At 47.8% G+C, this 19,011-nt stretch overlaps 1 protein-coding gene across 2 annotated transcripts in view; it reads left to right on the forward strand.

The window, feature by feature from the left end:
- Positions 1-19,011, forward strand: part of nfat5b (nuclear factor of activated T cells 5b) — a 373,902-nt gene that overhangs the window by 231,202 nt on the left and 123,689 nt on the right. For both annotated transcript variants that reach the window (XM_072517959.1, XM_072517958.1), the window contains one exon: positions 15,331-15,465. In XM_072517959.1, coding sequence (XP_072374060.1) covers positions 15,331-15,465 — 135 coding nt within the window. The remainder of the gene's footprint in view (positions 1-15,330; positions 15,466-19,011) is intronic.

Below are 19,011 nucleotides of genomic sequence, written 5' to 3' on the forward strand. Positions count from 1 at the left end.
GACACCTGAGTCCATAATGTATAATTGCAAGTCATTGGTATATACCCTGTGTTCCACCCCACCTCTAGCGATCCCATTCCATTCCTTCGAGGTCCTCAACTCCATGGCCAGTGGCTCAATTGCCATCGCAAACAACAAGGGAAACATCGGACACTCCTGCCTCGTATCCTGATTCAGCCAAAAGCCCCAGAGATCATATTGTTAGCAAAGACACTAGCAAACGGAGCCGCATGCAGCAGCCGCACCCAGGACCCAACCCAAATGTTTCCAATACCGCAATAACAATCTTCATTAGAGTCACAAATAGGCTTACACTGCAATGAAGTTACTATGAAAATCCCCTAGTCACCACACTCCGGTGCCTGAGGGAGAATTTAGAATGTCCAATTCACCTAACAAGCACGTCTTTCGTGACTCGTGGGAGGAAACAGGAGAAAACCCCACGCAAACACTGGGAGAATGCGCAGACTCTGCACAGACAGTGACCCAAGCACAAATCAAACAGAGACCCTGGCTCTGTGCTACCGTGTCGCCCAAAGAGGTACCCTCACTCCACCCGGTCAAACGCCTTCTCCGCTTCAAGCGGTACAATGACCTCCAGCATCAGACCGGCCACAGGAGTAAGCACCACATTAAGCAACCAGCACACGTTCACGGACAACCTCTGCCTCTTCATGAACCCCGTCTGATCATTTCTTACCACCGCCGGGAGGCATGGCTCTAGTCTTAATGCCAGCAATTTGGCATTTACGTTCAGCAGGGAAATGGGACGGGACAACCACCACTCCATAGGGTCTTTGCCCTTCTTAAAGAGTAGTGAGATGGACGTCAACCCCAATGTTTCCGAGAGGGTGCCCCGCTGCAAGGACTCCCATGAACATGCCCAACAGCAGAGGGCCCAACTGATCCACAAACCGGGAACCCAACCGGCAGCGGTGCCTTCCCTGCCTGCATCTGTTTCAGCGCTACCTGGATCTCCTCCAAACCAGCGGGATCCACAACTCCTCCTGCAGCTCCTCCCCCACCTTGGGAAACTCTAGATTTCCCCCCAAAACTCCACCATTCCCTGTTCATCCCCTGGCGGCACTGACTTATTTAACTCCTCACTCACCTTCTCTGGGGCAGAGACCAACCTACCCTCCCGGTCCCTAACCTGAACAATCTCCCTGTCTGCCTCCCACTGCGCAATTGATGAGCCAAGAGCCGACTTGCCTTCTCCCCATATTCATATACCGCCCCTTGTCCACCTCATCTGCTGCCATGCCTTGGCCGTGGACATCAAATCAAATTGCATTTGCAGTTTCTTCCTGCATGCCTAAAGTTCTGGGATTGGGTCACTTGCATACCTCCGATGCACACTTAAGATCTCATTCACACAAGGCCGCGACAGGAGCTGCGCCAGAGGGGGTGGGGCAGACTTTGGAAAGCGCGGTTTTTTTTTCCCGCGCGCGGGAAGGGGAACGAAGGAACGTATATTGATTGGGAGACTCCCACACGGGGGGGTCAAAGGGACGGCGGGGGAAGCCGGTGTCAGCTGACTTACGGGAATGATATGGGGGGAGCCCCTCCAATCCGGCTGATAACGTGGAACGTGAGGGGCCTGAATGGGCCGGTGACGAGGGCTTGAGTGTTCGCGCACTTGAAGGGACTGAAGGCAGACGTGGCTATGCTCCAAGAGACGCACCTGAAGGTGGCGGACCAGGTTAGGTTAAGAAGGGGATGGGTAGGACAGGTATTTCACTCTGGACTGGACGCGAAAAATAGAGGGGTGGCAATTTTGGTGGCAAAGCATGTGTCATTTGAGGCCAAGACTATCGTAGTGGATAATGGAGGGAGATATGTGATGGTGAGTGGTAGGTTGCAAGGGACGTGGGTGGTGTTGGTAAATGTATACGCCCCGAACTGGGATGATGCTGGATTCATGAAGCGCATGTTTGGGCGCATTCCGGACCTGGAGGTAGGACGCCTGATAATGGGAGGGGACTTCAATACAGTGCTGGACCCAGCACTGGACCGCTCCAGATCAAGGACGGGAAAGAGGCCGGCGGCAGCCAAGGTGCTCAGGGGGTTTATGGATCAGATGGGGGGAGTGGACCCCTGGAGGTTTGCCAGGCTGCAGGCCAGGGAATTTTCTTTTTTCTCCCACGTGCACAAAGCCTACTCCCGGATAGATTTCTTTGTTCTGGGCAGGGCGCTCATCCCGAGGGTGGAGGGGACGGAGTATTCGGCTATAGCCGTTTCGGACCACGCCCCGCACTGGGTGGAAATGGGGCTGGGAGAGGAGAGGGACCAACGCCCGCTGTGGCGGCTGGATGTGGGACGTCTGGCAGATGAGGTGGTGTGTGGGAAGGTGAGGGGGTGTATTGAAAGGTACTTGGAGGCCAACGACAACGGGGAGGTGCGAGTGGGGGTGGTATGGGAGGCGGTGATCAGGGGAGAGCTAATCTCCATCAGGGCTCATAGGGAGAAGACAGAGGGCATGGAAAGGGAGAGGTTAGTGGGGGAGATTTTGAGAGTAGACAGGAGATACGCAGAGGCCCCGGAGGAAAGATTACTGGGGGAAAGACGACGGCTCCAGACGGAACTTGACCTGTTGACCACGGGGAAGGCGGAGGCACAGTGGAGGAAGGTGCAGGGGGCGACCTATGAGTACGGGGAAAAGGCTAGTCGGATGCTGGCACACCAGCTCCGTAAGAGGACGGCAGCGAGGGAAATAGGGGGAATCAAAGATGGAAGGGGAGCCACGGTTCGGAGTGTAACGAAAATAAACAAGGTATTCAAGGCCTTCTATGAAGAGCTGTACAGATCCCAGCCCCCGGGGGGGGGAAGAGGGGATGAGACGATTCCTAGACCAACTGAGGTTCCCGAGGGTGGAGGAGCAAGAGGTGGCTGGTTTGGGGGCACCAATCGGGTTGGAGGAACTGAGCAAGGGTTTGGGGAGTATGCAGGCGGGGAAGGCCCCGGGGCCGGACGGGTTCCCGGTGGAGTTCTACAGAAAGTACGTAGACCTGTTGGCCCCGCTACTAGTGAGGACCTTTAACGAGGCAAGAGAGGAGGGGACCCTGCCCCCGACAATGTCGGAGGCGACAATTTCCTTGATTCTAAAGCGAGACAAGGACCCACTGCAATGTGGATCGTACAGGCCGATTTTGCTCCTCAATGTGGACGCTAAGTTATTGGCAAAAGTGCTGGCCACGAGGATTGAGGACTGTGTCCCGGGGGTGATTCATGAGGACCAGACGGAATTCGTAAAGGGCAGGCAATTAAACACTAATGTGCGGCGACTCTTAAGCGTGATAATGATGCCATTGGAGGAGGGAGAGGCGGAGATAGTGGCAGCTATGGACGCGTAAAAGGCCTTTGACCGAGTAGAATGGGAGTACCTCTGGGAGGTGCTGCGTAGGTTTGGGTTCGGGGGCGGGTTTATCAGCTGGGTTAAGCTCCTTTACAGAGCCCCGGTGGCGAGTGTAGTGACGAACCGGCGGAGGTCGGAATACTTTTCGGCTGTACCGAGGAACGAGGCAGGGGTGCCCCCTGTCCCCCCTGTTGTTCACATTGGCGATCGAACCATTGGCCATGTCATTGAGGGAATCTAATAAATGGAGGGGGGTGGTCCGAGGGGGAGAAGCGCATCGGGTGTCGCTATACGTGGATGACCTGTTGCTGTACGTGGCGGACCCAATGGAGCGGATGGTGGAGGTCATGCAGACTCTGAGGGAGTTTGGGGAGTTCTCGGGCTATAAGCTCAATGTAGGGAAGAGTGAGCTTTTTGTATTACAGGCAGGGGACCAAGAAAGAGGGATAGGGGACCTACCGCTGAGGAGGGCGGTGGGGAGTTTTCGGTATCTGGGGATCCAGATAGCCAGGAGGTGGGGGGCCCTACATAAACTGAATCTGACGAGGTTGGTGGACCAAATGGAGGAGGACTTCAAAAGATGGGACATGTTACAGCTCTCGTTGGCGGGTAGAGTGCAGTCGGTCAAAATGGTGGTCCTTCCGAGGTTTTTGTTTGTGTTTCAGTGCCTTCCCATCGTGATCACCAAGGGCTTTTTCAAGAGAGTAGGTAGGAGTATTATGGGGTTTGTGTGGGCGAATAAGACCCCGAGGGTAAGGTGAGGGTTCCTGGAACGCAGTAGGGACCGAGGAGGGTTGGCGCTGCCAAACCTAGGGAGCTACTACTGGGCAGCAAATGTGGCGATGATCCGCAAGTGGGCTATGGAGGGAGAGGGGGCGGCATGGAAGAGGATGGAGATGGCGTCCTGTAAAGGAACGAGCTTGGGGGCGTTGGTGACGGCACCGCTGCCGTTCTCGCCATCAAAGTATACCACGAGCCCGGTGGTGGCGGCAACGTTAAGGATCTGGGGCCAGTGGAGACGGTGCAGTGGGAGCCTGGGTGTGGTCCCTGATCAGGGGTAACCACCGGTTTGTCCCGGGGAAGATGGACGGGGGGTTCCAGGGCTGGCATCAGGCAGGGTTTAGAAGAATGGGGGACCTGTTCATTGACGGGACAGTTGCGAGACTAGGGGCACTGGAGGAGAAGTTTGAGTTACCCCCGGGAAATGCATTTGGATATATGCAGGTGAGGGCTTTTGTGAGGCGACAGGTCAGGGAATTCCCGTTGCTCCCGGCACAAGAAATTCAAGACAGGGTGATCTCGGGTGTATGGGTCGGGGAGGGCAAGGTTTCGGCAATACACCAAGAGATGAAAGAAGAGGGGGAAGCGCTAGCAGAAGAGTTGAAGGGTAAATGGGAGGAGGAGCTGGGGGAGGAGATCGAGGAAGGTTTGTGGGCTGATGCCCTGGGTAGGGTTAATTCCTCCTCCTCATGTGCCAGGCTCAGCCTGATACAATTTAAGGTGGTTCACAGAGCGCACTTGACGGGGGCGAGGTTGAGTAGGTTCTTTGTGGTAGAGGACAGATGAGGAAGGTGTTCAGGGAGTCCGGCGAACCATGTCCATATGTTTTGGTCATGCCCGGCACTGGAGGGGTTCTGGAGAGGAGTGGCGGGAGCAATATCTCAGGTGGTGAAAGTCCGGGTCAAGCCAAGCTGGGGGCTAGCAATATTTGGAGTAGTGGACGAGCCGGGAGTGCAGGAGGCGAAAGAGGCCGGCATTCTGGTCTTTGCGTCCCTAGTAGCCCGGCGAAGGATCTTGCTAATGTGGAAGGAGGCGAAGCCCCCTAGCCTGGAGGCCTGGATAAACGCCATGGCTGGGTTCATAAAGCTGGAGAGGATTAAGTTTGCCTTGAGAGGGTCTGCGCAGGGGTTCTACAGGCGATGGCAACCATTCCTAGACTATCTCGCGGAGCGTTAGAGGAAGATCGGTCAGCAGCAGCAGCAACCCTGGGGGGGGGCGGGGGGTGGGGATTGCTTGGGGGGGATGGATGAGCAGGAGATAACATGAAGGGCGGGGAAACTGGCATGTGCGGGAGAGAGCCAGTGTATAAAGCTATGTAAATATACCATTTTGCCATGTATATATCTTGCTCAGTGCGATTTCGTGTTATTTTGTTAAGGAGGGGGGTTATTGTTTGTAAGGGGAAAAAATTGTGTTGGTAAAAAACTTTAATAAATATATTCTTTTTAAAAAAGATCTCATTCACCAATTTCTGTCGCTCCTCCCTAGCCTCCGTGTACACATGTGCCTTAAATGCTATGATCTCTCTCCTGATCACTGCTGTCAATACCTCCCCATTATCATTATTTGTATTGTACTCCTGTATGGCCCTCGAGATTCTCACACAGAACCCTCAAGTCCAATAACAATCCTACTTCCAGCCGCCATTCCCTGTAGCATTCTTGATCAACCTCCAGCACCGACCTTCAGCGCCAGTTGCACCCAATGCAGGGTGTGATCAGTGATCACCACCACTGAAAATTCAGCTTCTCTTTCTCCCTCGCTCCCTCTTCTCCCCCTCCCACACACTGCCAGAAGTCCGACTCAGAATAAAGTAATCAATCTAATAATAATCGTTTATTGTCACAAGTGGGCTTCAATGAAGTTACTGTGAAAAGCCCCTAGTCGCCACATTCCGGCGCCTGTTCGGGGAGGCCGATACGGGAATTGAACCCGCACTGCTGACATTGTTCTGCATTGCAAGCCAGCTATTTAGCCCACTGTGCTAAACCAGCCCCAGTAAAAGGCTCATGGATAGCCGGTCCAAAGTTAATAATAATAACCTTTTATTGGGCGGCACGTGGCCTAGTGCTTAGCACTGCAGCCTACAACGCTGAGGACCTGGGTCCGAATCCCGGCCCTGGGTCACTGTCCGTGTGGAGTTTGCACATTTCCCCCATGTCTGCGTGGGTTTCACCCCCACAACCCAAAGATGTGTAGGTTAGGTGGATTGACCACATTAAATTGCCCCTTAATTGGAAAAAAAAAATTTATTGGGCGCTCTAAATTTATTTTAAAAATTAAAAGAATAACCTTTTCTTGTCACAAGTATGAAGTTACTGTGAAAAGCCCCTAGTCGCCACATTCCGGGGCCTGTTCGGCTAAGCTGATACGGGAATTGAACCCACGCTGCTGGCCTTGTTCTGCATCACAATCCAGCTGTCTAGCCCACGGCACGTCGCCAACGACACATCGTTCGGGGCATAAATGTTCATTTGAATCACTTGTTCCCCTCTTACACCCTATCCCTGTCACATATTGCCTGCCCCGGATCAGTTGCCACCCTCTCCACATGAAACCAAACCCTCTTATTAATGAGGATTGCCATCCGTCGGGACCTGCAGTCAAAGCCCGAGTGGAACATGTGACTCACCCAGGCCTTCCGGAGTCTAACCTGGTCTCGTTCCCACGCGAGTCTCTTGTAAAAACACCACATTGGCTCCCAGACTCTTTTTAGCTGGGGAAAACATTCACTCTTTTAGCTGGCCCCTCCAGGCCCTGCATGTTCCAGGAGATCAACCTCGTCAGGGACTTCTCAACCCCCCCCCCCCCCCAAATTGAGTCGGCCATTATCACCATGATAGGTCATACACTCGACGACAATTCCAGGCCCCCGGCCTACCAAAGATGGCAACCTGCTCACTCCAAGGTTGAGACAAAGAAAAACTTCTGATCACTGCTCGCTTCGGTGGTCATTTTCCAAAATTCTTTGACAGAGTATGATGATGATCAAATTCAATGGCACATTGAAGTTCAAAACTCTGACCCCCATAGCAAGTAGTGAGCGATGTTTTAATATTTTGGAAGATCAAACCTTATTTTGTCATAATTCAACTTGTTTAATTTAACAAAAAGGAAATTGTTTATTCATAACTTACCATGGCTATTTCTTTCAAGGATGTTGTCTTTCATGTTACACAACAAAGCATAAACCTGGATTTAGCATTGAAGATAAAAGTAAAATGGTGTAATGTTGTCTGTTAAATGTGAACTGGACAATAATTGTACATTTGCGTTGTACCAAGGACTAAAACATATAATGCATGCCCGTGGAGTTTAATTGCTATAATTGGTATAATTAATGCCTGCAGGCATTAAGTTTTACTTTACGGAGGGTAAAAAGAACTGTTGCAAGTTTGTGTTTGCTACCTGCAGCTGGTTGTTCAAAATTGGTCCTGGAAATTTTACTAATCCATCCAAAGACACAAGAGTAAACTAGGTTTTTATTTCAGTTAGATTGTATACCAACATGGCTTGTAATGAATTGCTTCTCTTGCAGCTTTCAAAACTGGCAGGATTATTGGGCAACCTAGGAATTTGACCTGTTTATACTTATAATGTTAGCCTGAAAGAAGGGCTTGCAACTGTGTTTGCCTTTTCCTGTATTTATCATGTACTTTTAGGCTTGCATGACATTTCCTGCATTCCGTTACGAAAGTTGCCTAATATATAATATGAAAAGAACAGTAAACAATTCCTCACAAATGTGGAACTGTAGCTCAACAGTAGACACATTATCTGCACTGTTGGCCTAATTACACTATATATACGCAGATTTACAACCACTTGTTTACATATTGACTCAATCTCTTATTTACCTACCTACACAGAGCTGTATCTGTTAGATGTTCAGAAAATGTTATTGGTAAGCTCACTTATTTCATAAAATTGTTCACAATGTTGCTTAAGACATATTTTTGGCTTTTTCATACCAGTTATTTTCATGCGAGCATGGCACTTTTGTTTAATTATGATTAAATTTATGTTGAGTTTTTTTTAAAAAAAAGTGTTCCTTTGGGCGAAGTCCAATTCTTTCTGATATTATTAGTCCATGATCTTTCATTCTGTTTGTCTGTTTTGTTGGCAAAGTCGCTGGCTTGGTTTTGTGTAGCCCCGACCTTAAGTCACAGTATGTTGGTCTTATTTTCCCAGTCTTCCTTATTCCCCCCCATGTATCAGCTTTGAGCTCCACTGATGTATTATTCTTGAGATTCCCACCTAAACCCCTAAGTTGAAAAAAAAGTATTTCTACCACATTAAATAAAAAGTTGCACTTATTCCAAGCATTTCAGAAGAGCAATTTGAAAATTTTAGCAGAGCTTTTTGCAGGTTTATGAGATAAATGACTGAGTAATGACTCCGTATAATATTTTTGAGATGATGTTTGCGGGATAAATATTGACCAACACGAGAATTCTTCAGCTCCTCTTTGAATAGTGTCATATGACTTTTAACGCTCACTGAGTGCACCTTGGGCCTCAGCTTAATGCCTCATCTGCGGGGAAAAAAAGCACCCCCAACAGTGCAGGACTCCCTCAGTACTGCACTGAAATGCAAGTCTAGATTATGGACTTGGAGTGGGGCTTGTATCTTAGATTCATTGACAGGAGTGCTAATACTGAGACAAGACTAGCATTCTCATTGTTAATTCTCAGGGTTACGTAGCTGGGCAAGGCCTGCTCCCTGAAGAGATACAGTTTTCAGATTATAGTGGACAAGATCCACTTCTGGAACTTTGTGAAACCATTCAGATAGGAAAGGTTCTTTAGAATCCAAAAATTGTAACACTGGGCGCGATTTAACGGAAACGTTTCCAAGTGTAATTTTGGGTGCGTTTGGTGTGGTGTTTATCGTCGGCTTTTTTGGTGCGATCCACAAAACCATAAGACGTAGGAGTAGAATTAGGCCATGCGGCCCATCGAGTCTGCTCTGCCATTCAATCATGGTTGATATTTTTCTCATCCCCATTCTCCTGCCTTCTTCCCATAACCCCTGATCCCCTTATTAATCAAGAACCTATCTATCTCTATCTTAAAGACACTCAGTGATTTGGCCTCCACAGCCTTCTGATTTGGCTTCCACAGCCTTCTGCAGTAAAGAGTTCCACAGATTCACCACCCTCTGGCTGAAGAAATTCCTCCTCGTCTCTGTTTTACAGGATCGTCCCTTTAGTCTGAGATTGTGCCCTCTGGTTCTAGTTTTTCCTACAAGTGGATGCATCTTCTCCACGTCCACTCTATCCAGGTCTCACAGTATCCCGTAAGTTTCAATAAGATCCCTGCCTCATCCTTCTAAACTCCAATGAGTACAGACCCAGAGTCCTCAACTGCTCCTCGTATGACAAGTTCTTCATTCCAGGGATCATTCTTGTGAACCTCCGCTGGACCCTTTCCAAGGCCAGTACATCCTTAGATACGGGACCCAAAACTGCTCTCAATACTCCAAATGGGACCTGACCAGAGCCTTACACAGCCTCAAGTGCATCCTTGCTCTTGCATTCTAGCCCACTCAACATGACTACTAACATTGAATTTGCCTTCCTAACTGCCGACTGAACCTGCACATTAACCTTAAGAGAATCTTGAACCAGGACAGCTTAGTCCCTTTGTGCTTCTGATTTCCTAAGCATTTCCCCATTTAGAAAATAGTCTATGCCTCCATTATTCCTTCCAAAGTGCATAACTTCACACATTGTGTTCCATCTGCCACTTCTTTGCCCACTCTCCTAGCATGTCCAAGTCTTTCTGAAGCTTCCCCTGCTTCCTCAATATTACCTGTCCCTCTGCATATCTTTGTAACATCTGCAAACTCAGCAACTGTGCCCTCAGTTACTTCTTCCAGATTGTTTATGTATATTGTGTAAAGTTGTGGTTCCAGTACTGACCCCTGATGCACATCACTAGTCACTGGCTGCCATCCTGAAAAAGACCCCTTTATCCCCACTTTCTGCCTTCTGCCAGTCAGCCAATCCTCATATCTATGCAAGTATCTTAACCATGGCAAGTATCTTAACCATGGGCTCTTAACATATTTAACAGTCTCCCATATGGCACCTTGCCAAAGGCCTTCTGGAAATCTAAATAGATCATGTCCACTGATTCTCCTTTGTCTAACTTCCGTGTTACCTCCTCAAAGAACTCTTAACAGATTTGTCAGACGTGACCTCCCCTTGACGAAGCCTAGCTGACTCAGTCGTATTTTATCATGCTCTTCCAAGTACTCCGCAATCTCATCTTTAATAATGGACTCTAAAATCTTAATGAATGAAGTCAGGCCAACTGGCCTATAATTTCCCGTCTTCTGCCTCCCTGTCTTCTTAAACAGGCAAGTTACATTAGCCATTTGCCCAACCTCTGGGACCCTCCCTGCCCCCAGTGATTCCTGAAAGATCACCATCCCTGTCTCCACAATCTCCTCCGCTATCTCCTTTAGAACACTGGGGTGTAATCCATTAGGTCCAGGTGATTTATCCACCTTCAGACCTTTTGGTTTCCCAGAACCTTCTCCTTTGTGGTGAGCACTCACCTCCGCCCCTGATTCTCCTGGAGTTCTGGTGTCTTTCACCATGAAGAATAATGCAAAGTAACTATTCAGTTCCTCTACCATTTCTTTGTTCCTATTAATACTGCACCAGCCTCATTTTCCAGTGGTCCAATGTCTACTCCTGCCTCTCTTTGGGGGAATGAAAAACTCTTACTATCATCTTGTATAATACTAGCTAGCTTACACTCATATTTCATCTTCTCCTCCCTTCTTGCTTTTTTAGTTGTCCTCTGCTCGCTTTTAAAGGTTTCCCAATCCTCTGGCTTCACTCTAATTCTCGCCACTTCGTATGCTTTTGCTTTTGCTTTTATGCTGTCCTTGACTTCCCTCGTCAGCCATAGATGCCTCGTCCTCCCTTTAGCACGTTTCCTCCTCCTTGGGATGATGGGCAGCATAGTAACATAGTGGTTAGCACTGTTGCTTCACAGCGCCAGGGACCTGGGTTCGATTCCCGGCTTGGGTCACTGTCTGTGCGGAGTCTGCATGTTCACTCCGTGTCTGCGTGGGTTTCCTCCGTATACTCCAATTTCCTCCCACAAGTCCCGAAAGACATACTGTTAGGTGAATTGGACACTCTGAATTCTCCCTCAGTGTACCCGAACAGGTGGTGGAGTGTGGCGACTGGGGAATTTTCATAGTAACTTCATTGCAGTGTTGATGTAAGCCTACTTGTGATACTGATAGAGATTCTTATTATAATTTCTGTTGTGCCTCCCAAATAACCCCCCAAATCTCCTGCCATTGCAGTTCCACTGTCTTCCCTGCTAGACTCTCCTTCCAATCAGCTCTGGCCAGCTCCTCCCTCATGTCTTTGTAATTACCTTCATTTAATTGTAATACCGTTACATCAGATTCCAACTTCTTCGCCTCAAACTGCAGGAGAGATTCTATCCTATTGTGGTCACTGCCTCCTAAGGATTCCTTCACCTTAAGTTCTCGAATCAAGCCTGCCTCATTATACATCACCAAATCCAGAATTGCATATAACCTCGTAGGCATTGTCACAAGATGCTCCAATAAAACATCTCTTAGACATTCCACAAATTCCTTTTCTTGGGATCCGCTACCAACCTGATTTTTCCCAGTCCACCTGCATGTTGAAGTCCCCCATGATCATTGTAATATTAACTTTCTTATATGCCTTTTTTATCTCCTGATTTATTTTCTACCCCACATCCTGGTGACTGCTAGGGGGCCTGTACATAATTCCCATCAGGTTTTTTTGCCATTGCGATTTGTCACATGGATGTACCTTTAAGAAATGGGTGTTTATCAAATAGCTGCAGTGATGTCAGAGTGTGGCTGGAGCTGGGCTGTCTTTCTGTCTTTCACTTTCATTTTGAGCTGTACAGCTGCTTTGTGGCTGTGTTTTTGGTTTCGTTTTCAGAGTTGGAGAGCTGTATTCTAGGCAAGCTGATGTGTAATGATCTTTCTAAAGAATGTCCTCAGGTCACTTGATGATTGTAAAGTAATACCTGTTTCTGCAGAGAATTTAAACCTGCTGTCTTTGTTAAAAAAGGGTTTAACTTGTGGATGTTGCTTGGAAAGGCATTAAGGGTTACCAAAAAGTATTGTATCTGTGGGGTTACGTGTCTTGGTAGTTGATGAACTGTTTACTGTGTGTTTATAAAATGTTAACTGGATTCATAGAATAAACATTGTGTTTGTTTTTAAAATACTTCAGGTCTCTGTTGCATAACACCTGGAGAGTGGACCCTTGTGCTCCCATAACCAAAATCTATGAAAGGTCGTGGGTCAGGTGAACTCCATGATATACTTTGGAGTTTTCTAAACCCTGGCCCATAACATTCCTCAACTCTACCCACGGAGATTCTATGCCTTCCGATCATATATCGTTCCTTGCTATCGATTTGGCTTCATTCCTTACTAACAATGCAACTCCACCCCCTTTGTCCATCTGCCTGTCCTTTTGATAGGACACATATCCTTGGATATTTAGATACCAGCCCTGATCCCCTTGCAGCCACGTCTCTGTGATGCGCACAATATCGTATTGGCCAATTTCAATGTGTGCAACACGCTCATTTAATTTGTTCCGTATGCTGCGTGCATTTAGGTACAACACACTCAGTGCTGCATTGACCACCTCCCTTCTCATATTTGTCACCTTTTTTGCTCTGCCTGAAGTTAGCTTCCAGCCACCTTCTATACTCTCTGTTCTATTATGTGGTCTGGAAACTTTACTAACCGCTCCGGAGCCCTTGGCTTCATTAACTAGTTTAAAGTCCTTGCCATTAACCTGCACTTGCACCTTTTCCTTTAACAATTCTCCTCAGCTCTAGTTATGTGATTCGCCAGGACTCTGGTCCCAGCATGATTCAGATGAAGACCGTCCCATCGGAACAGGTCCAATCTTCCCCAGTACTGGTGCCAATGTCCCATCCCATGAATTCAAACCCATTCTTCCCACACCAATCTTTAAGCCACACATTTACCACCTCAATCTTATTGACCCTATGCCAATTAGCTCATGGCTCAGGTAGTAATGCAGAGATTATTACCTTTTTGGTTCTGCTTTTTAATTTAGCTCCCAGCTGTTCATACTCCCTTAGCAGAACCTCTGTTCATAGTCTATCTATGGCCATTGGTACCTACGTGGACCACTACAACCGGATCTTTACCCTCCCACTCCAGCCCACTTAAGATATCCCGAACACCAGACAGGTAACGCAACCTTCGAGATTCTTGATCCTGGTCACAGAGAACAGTGTCAATGCCCCTAACTATACTATCCCCAATTACGACTACATTTCTTTTCTTTTCTCCACACCCCCATCCCACGATCCACAACACTATTTTACCCACACTTAGTCATTTTTTTGGGCCTTGGGGAGTTTACCCCCAGTCTAGCCCACACAAACTCTTTCCTGCAATGAGGAACTGAACTCGTCGACAAGACAGCTCCTCCAAGATTAGGCCGCCGTTTTGAAAAGGTGCCCTGATCTGCTAAATGAGATTGAGGCCACCCCTCCCAACCTTTAGGAGGCCCCTTCATACCACCTTGCATTCCCCCCCCCCCTTTCATGGGCATGGCCCCATCCCATAGGCCCTGGCCCTTGGCAGTGCAACCATGCCACCTTGGCAGTGGCAGTGACAAGGTGCCTGCTTGGTACTGCCAAGGTTCCCGGTTGCCAGGGGGGAAACCGGGGTGCCACCCTGCCCTGTCCCTGACTACCCAGGGGTCGCCAATGGCCTGGGAGACCCCTTCCAGGTGCTGTTATCCCTGGTCCACGTTTGCGTGAACCAGTGCTAAATGGCACCATGGCAAGGTCTCCCAGGACTGGCTTTAGTTCCCAGGGATAATTGGGAACCGATATATTTAAATGAGCCCAGCAAGGGCAAGATACAGATTACGATGTTTCACTTGAGCTTGTTCGATCTCGCGAGGCGTTACGATCATCACATCTTGAGAGACCTCAAGATTTAACTGTCTCAGGCGCAACAAGGCCATTCAATCACACCCACTACAGTTGAGAGGAAATATTGCATGGCTGATCTCCTTTTCCAGCATTGCACCTGACTATCTTTTAAGAGATGTATAGAAGCACCTTTGTGATGCTTCCCATGGAGTTTTCTATTTTCTTTCGGGAGCTGTCTAACCATTATTCCATGTCATCCAGCAGAGTGTGATTTGGATCTTGGTAGAATGAAGTATCAAACTTGTTTTCATTATTACATATGTTTAATTTCTTAGTTTTCTTACCCTTGCGTTTATGTCAGTAAAATCACTGAGACCTAATCATAGAATTTCATAAAATTTACAATGTAGAAGGAGGCCATCGAGTCTGCGCTGGCCCTTGGAACGAGCACTCCACCCAAGTCCACACCTCCACCCTATCCCAGTAACCCCACCTAACCTTTTTTTTTGGACACGCAGGGCACTTTATCATGGCCAATCCACCTAATCTGCACATCTTTGGATTGTGGGAGGAAACTCCAGGGCACCCGGAGGAAACCCACGCAGACACTGGAGAATGTGCAGACTCTGCACAGACAGTGACCCTAGCGGGGAATCGAACCTGGGACCCTGGAGCTGTGAAGCAACTGTGCTAACCACTGTGCTAATGTGCTGCGAACACATGCTAACCAATGTGCTACTGTGCTTCCCAAAGTATAAAGTAGTTTAACCTTTATTTCAACCAATTTAACCTACACATCTTTTAGAACTTCACTAATGTGAGTGCGATGAGCTTAAAACTGAAAGCCATTTTGAGTTGTACAATTTGATCCTTGATTAAAAACCAATGTGAGGAAGATTACCAAACTAACCACTTTAAAAAAGATCACTGTGCATATTTTAAAAGTGATCAATAGTGGTAAGGTTTCTTTCTCATGCTGGATTAGCCAGAACAGATTATTCAGATTTTTTAATTAATCTCCTCAGCATAAATCATTAGTTGTTTGATTGTTTGTGTTATTTAGATTTTTGATACTGAGATAATGGACAATTTAAAGCACTAAAGAAACTTGTTCGGATTTCATACTGTTACGCTGCAAGTCCTTCAGGATTTTGATGCATTAGTCTTACTGTGTAATTTTGATGGAGCTACTTTGCAGATTATAAACTTGTTTTTGATTTTGATTTGTTAAAGCTCAACCAGCAGGAGCACCAGAGATCTTGAAAAAAAGCCTGCATACTTGCACAGTGAAAGGAGGAGAAGAGTTATTTCTGATAGGAAAAAACTTTTTGAAAGGCACCAAGGTTATTTTTCAAGAGAATAATTTGGGTAAGTCGTGCTCTGTATCTAAAATCAAACATTTTAAAGTTTGTTATTACTATGAAACTACCATTATTATGTAACAGTTATCAGCTTCATCTATATAGTATGATATACAGCTGAGATTAACTGCTGGGTACACCTCTGTTTGAGTGCAGTAACAGAGCAGCACTAGATGTCTTATACAGTCTTTTAGTCTTCAGGTTTCCATCGATGGCTAGCTGCAACATTTCCAGATGGCTAGCTGCAACACTTCCAGAGACTACATACACTTGTAACCTGCACAAATGTGTATTAAAACTGTTTTCACATGAGATGTGCTGACACAAAATAAAATCCAAATAATAGCACATAATGGGACATCACATAAAATTAAACCACCAGTGAATCAAACTTGTATAAGTAGCTTCAGACTTAAGAACAAAGAAAAGTGCGGCACAGGAACAGGCCCTTCGGCCCTCCAAGCCTGCGCCGACCATGCTGTCCGTCTAAACTAAAATCTTCTACACTTCCTGGGTCGATATCCCTCTATTCCCATCCTATTCATGTATTTGTCAAGATGCCCCTTAAACGTCACTATCGTCCCTGCTTCCAGCAGCACCTCCGGCAGCAAGCTCCAGGCACCCACTACCCTCTGTGTAAAAATAAAAATAAAAATAAATAAATAAATAAATAAACCTGCCTCGTACATCTCCTCTAAATCTTGCCCCTCGCACCTTAAACCTCTGCCCCCTAGTAATTGACCCCTCTACCCTGAGAAAAAGCCTCTGACTATCCACTCTGTCTATGCCCCTCATAATTTTGTAGACCTCTATCAGGTCACCCCTCAACCTCCTTCGTTCCAGTGAGAACAAACCAAGTTTATTCAACCGCTCCTCATAGCTAATGCCCCCCATACCAGGCAACATCCTGGTAAATCTCTTCTGCACATTCTCTAAAACCTCCACATCCTTCTGGTAGCGTGGCGACAAGAATTGAACACTATACTCCAAGTGTGGCCTAACTAAGGTCTGATACAGCTGCAACATAACTTGCCAATTCTTATACTCAATGCCCCGGCCAATGAAGGCAAGCATGCCATATGTCTTCTTGACTACCTTCTCCACCTGTGTTGCCCCTTTCAGTGACCTGTGGACCTGTACACCTAGATCTCTCTGACTTTCAATACTCTTGAGGGTTCTACCATTCACTGTATATTCCCTACCTGCATTAGACCTTCCAAAATGCATTGCCTCACATTTGTCCGGATTAAACTCCATCTGCCATCTCGCCGCCCAATCTAAATCCTGCTGTATCCTCTGACAGTCCTCATCGCTATCCGCAATTCCACCAACCTTTTGTGTCGTCTGCAAACTTACTAATCAGACCAGTTACATTTTCCTCCAAATCATTTATATATACTACGAACAGCAAATGTCTCAGCACTGATCCCTGCGGAACACCACTAGTCACAGCCCTCCAATTAGAGAAGCACCCTTCCATTGCTACTCTCTGCCTTCTATGACCTAGCCAGTTCTGTATCCATCTTGCCAGCTCACCCCTGATCCCGTGTGACTTCACCTTTTGTACTAGTCTGCCATGAGGGACCTTATCAAAGGCCTTACTGAAGTCCATATAGACACCATCCACTGCCCTACCTGCATCAATCATCTTTCTGACCTCTTCGAAAAACTCTATCAAGTTAGTGTGACACGACCTCCCCTTCACAAAACCATGCTGCCTCTTGCTAAAACGTCCATTTGCTTCCAAATGGGAGCAGATCCTGTCTCGAAGAATTCTCTCCAGTAATTTCCCGACCACTGACGTAAGGCTCACCGGCCTGTAGTTCCCTGGATTATCCTTGCTTCCCTTCTTAAACAAAGGAACAACATTGGCTATTCTTCAGTCCTCCGGGACATCACCTGAAGACAGTGAGGATCCAAAGATTTCTGTCAAGGCCTCAGCAATTTCCTCTCTAGCCTTCTTCAGTATTCTGGGGTAGATCCTGGGGACTTATCTACCTTAATATTTTGCAAGACGCCCAACACCTCGTCTATTTGGATCTCAATGTGACCCAGGCTATCTACACGCCCTTCTCCAGACTCCGCATCCACCAATTTCTTCCTTTGGTGAATACTGATGCAAAGTATTCATTTAGTACCTCGCCCATTTCCTCTGGCTCCACACATAGATTCAAGTTAGTGTGACACGTCCTCCCCTTCACAAAACCATGCTGCCTCTTGCTAAAACGTCCATTTGCTTCCAAATGGGAGTAGATCCTGTCTCGAAGAATTCTCTCCAGTAATTTCCCGACCACTGATGAAAGGCTCACCGGCCTGTAGTTCCCTGGATTATCCTTGCTACACTTGTTAAACAAAGGAACAACATTGGCTATTCTCCAGTCCTCCGGGACATCACCTGAAGACAGTGAGGATCCAAAGATTTCTGTCAAGGCCTCAGCAATTTCCTCTCTAGCCTTCTTCAGTATTGTGCAAGGGCTGGCCGAGACCCAGGACAGGGCTGCCCTCTTACAGGCAGCCATGTGCCAGTGCCACCTGGACATTGCAGCTTCTGAGCATGGCCCTGTCACAGCAGGCCATGGCTGAGAATGTTGGCAGCGAGACATCCGGGTGCGGCGATGACCAGCTGAGTCGCACGTTTCGGCAGCTCCCGGTGAAACGGACTTTTGGGCTCTTGATAGGAGCCCCAACGGCAATTTTGACGGCTAAAAACACTGTGCGGTAAACCAGAAGGGAATCCCCCCTGGACACGGATGAAAAAAGGAGGAGAAAGTGGCCGGATTGCAGTGGATCCTTTAGAACAGCGGCAAGGAAGGCAAGCCAAAACCAAGATGGCGTCGGAAGGTGGCAGTTTAACATGGGGCCCTGAACAACAAGAGTTCTTGAAATGCTGTGTGGAAGAGCTCAAAAAGGAAATGAAGAAAGAGCTGTTGGCCCCGATACTACAGGCGATCGAAGGGCTAAAGGAGGAACAAAAAACCCAGGAGCGGGAGCTTCGGGTCGTGAAGGCAAAGGCAGCCGAGAATGAGGACGACATACAGGGCCTGGTGGTGAAGACGGAGACGCATGAGGCACATCAGAAACGATGTGTGGAAAGGTTGGAGGCACTGGAGAACAACGCAAGGAGGAACAACCTGAGGATTCTTGGTCTTCCTGAAGGTGTGGAGGGAGCGGACGTCGGGGCATATGTGAGCACGATGCTGCACTCGTTAATGGGAGCGGAGGCCCCGGCGGGTCCGTTGGAGGTGGAGGGAGCATACCGAGTGATGGCGCGAGGGCCGAGAACAGGAGAAATTCCCAGAGCCATAGTGGTGAGATTCCTCCGTTTTAAGGATAGAGAAATAGTCCTGAGATGGACAAAGAAAACTCGGAGCAGTAAATGGGAGAACGCGGTGATCCGCGTTTATCAAGACTGGAGTGCGGAGGTGGCGAGAAGGAGGGCGAGCTTTCATCGGGCCAAGGCGGTGCTTCATAAAAAGAAGATAAAATTTGGAATGCTGCAACCGGCAAGACTGTGGGTCACATATCGAGGGAGGCACCACTACTTTGAGACGGC

Source organism: Scyliorhinus torazame, chromosome 10, assembly GCF_047496885.1.
Source record: "Scyliorhinus torazame isolate Kashiwa2021f chromosome 10, sScyTor2.1, whole genome shotgun sequence".
NCBI lineage: Eukaryota > Metazoa > Chordata > Chondrichthyes > Carcharhiniformes > Scyliorhinidae > Scyliorhinus > Scyliorhinus torazame.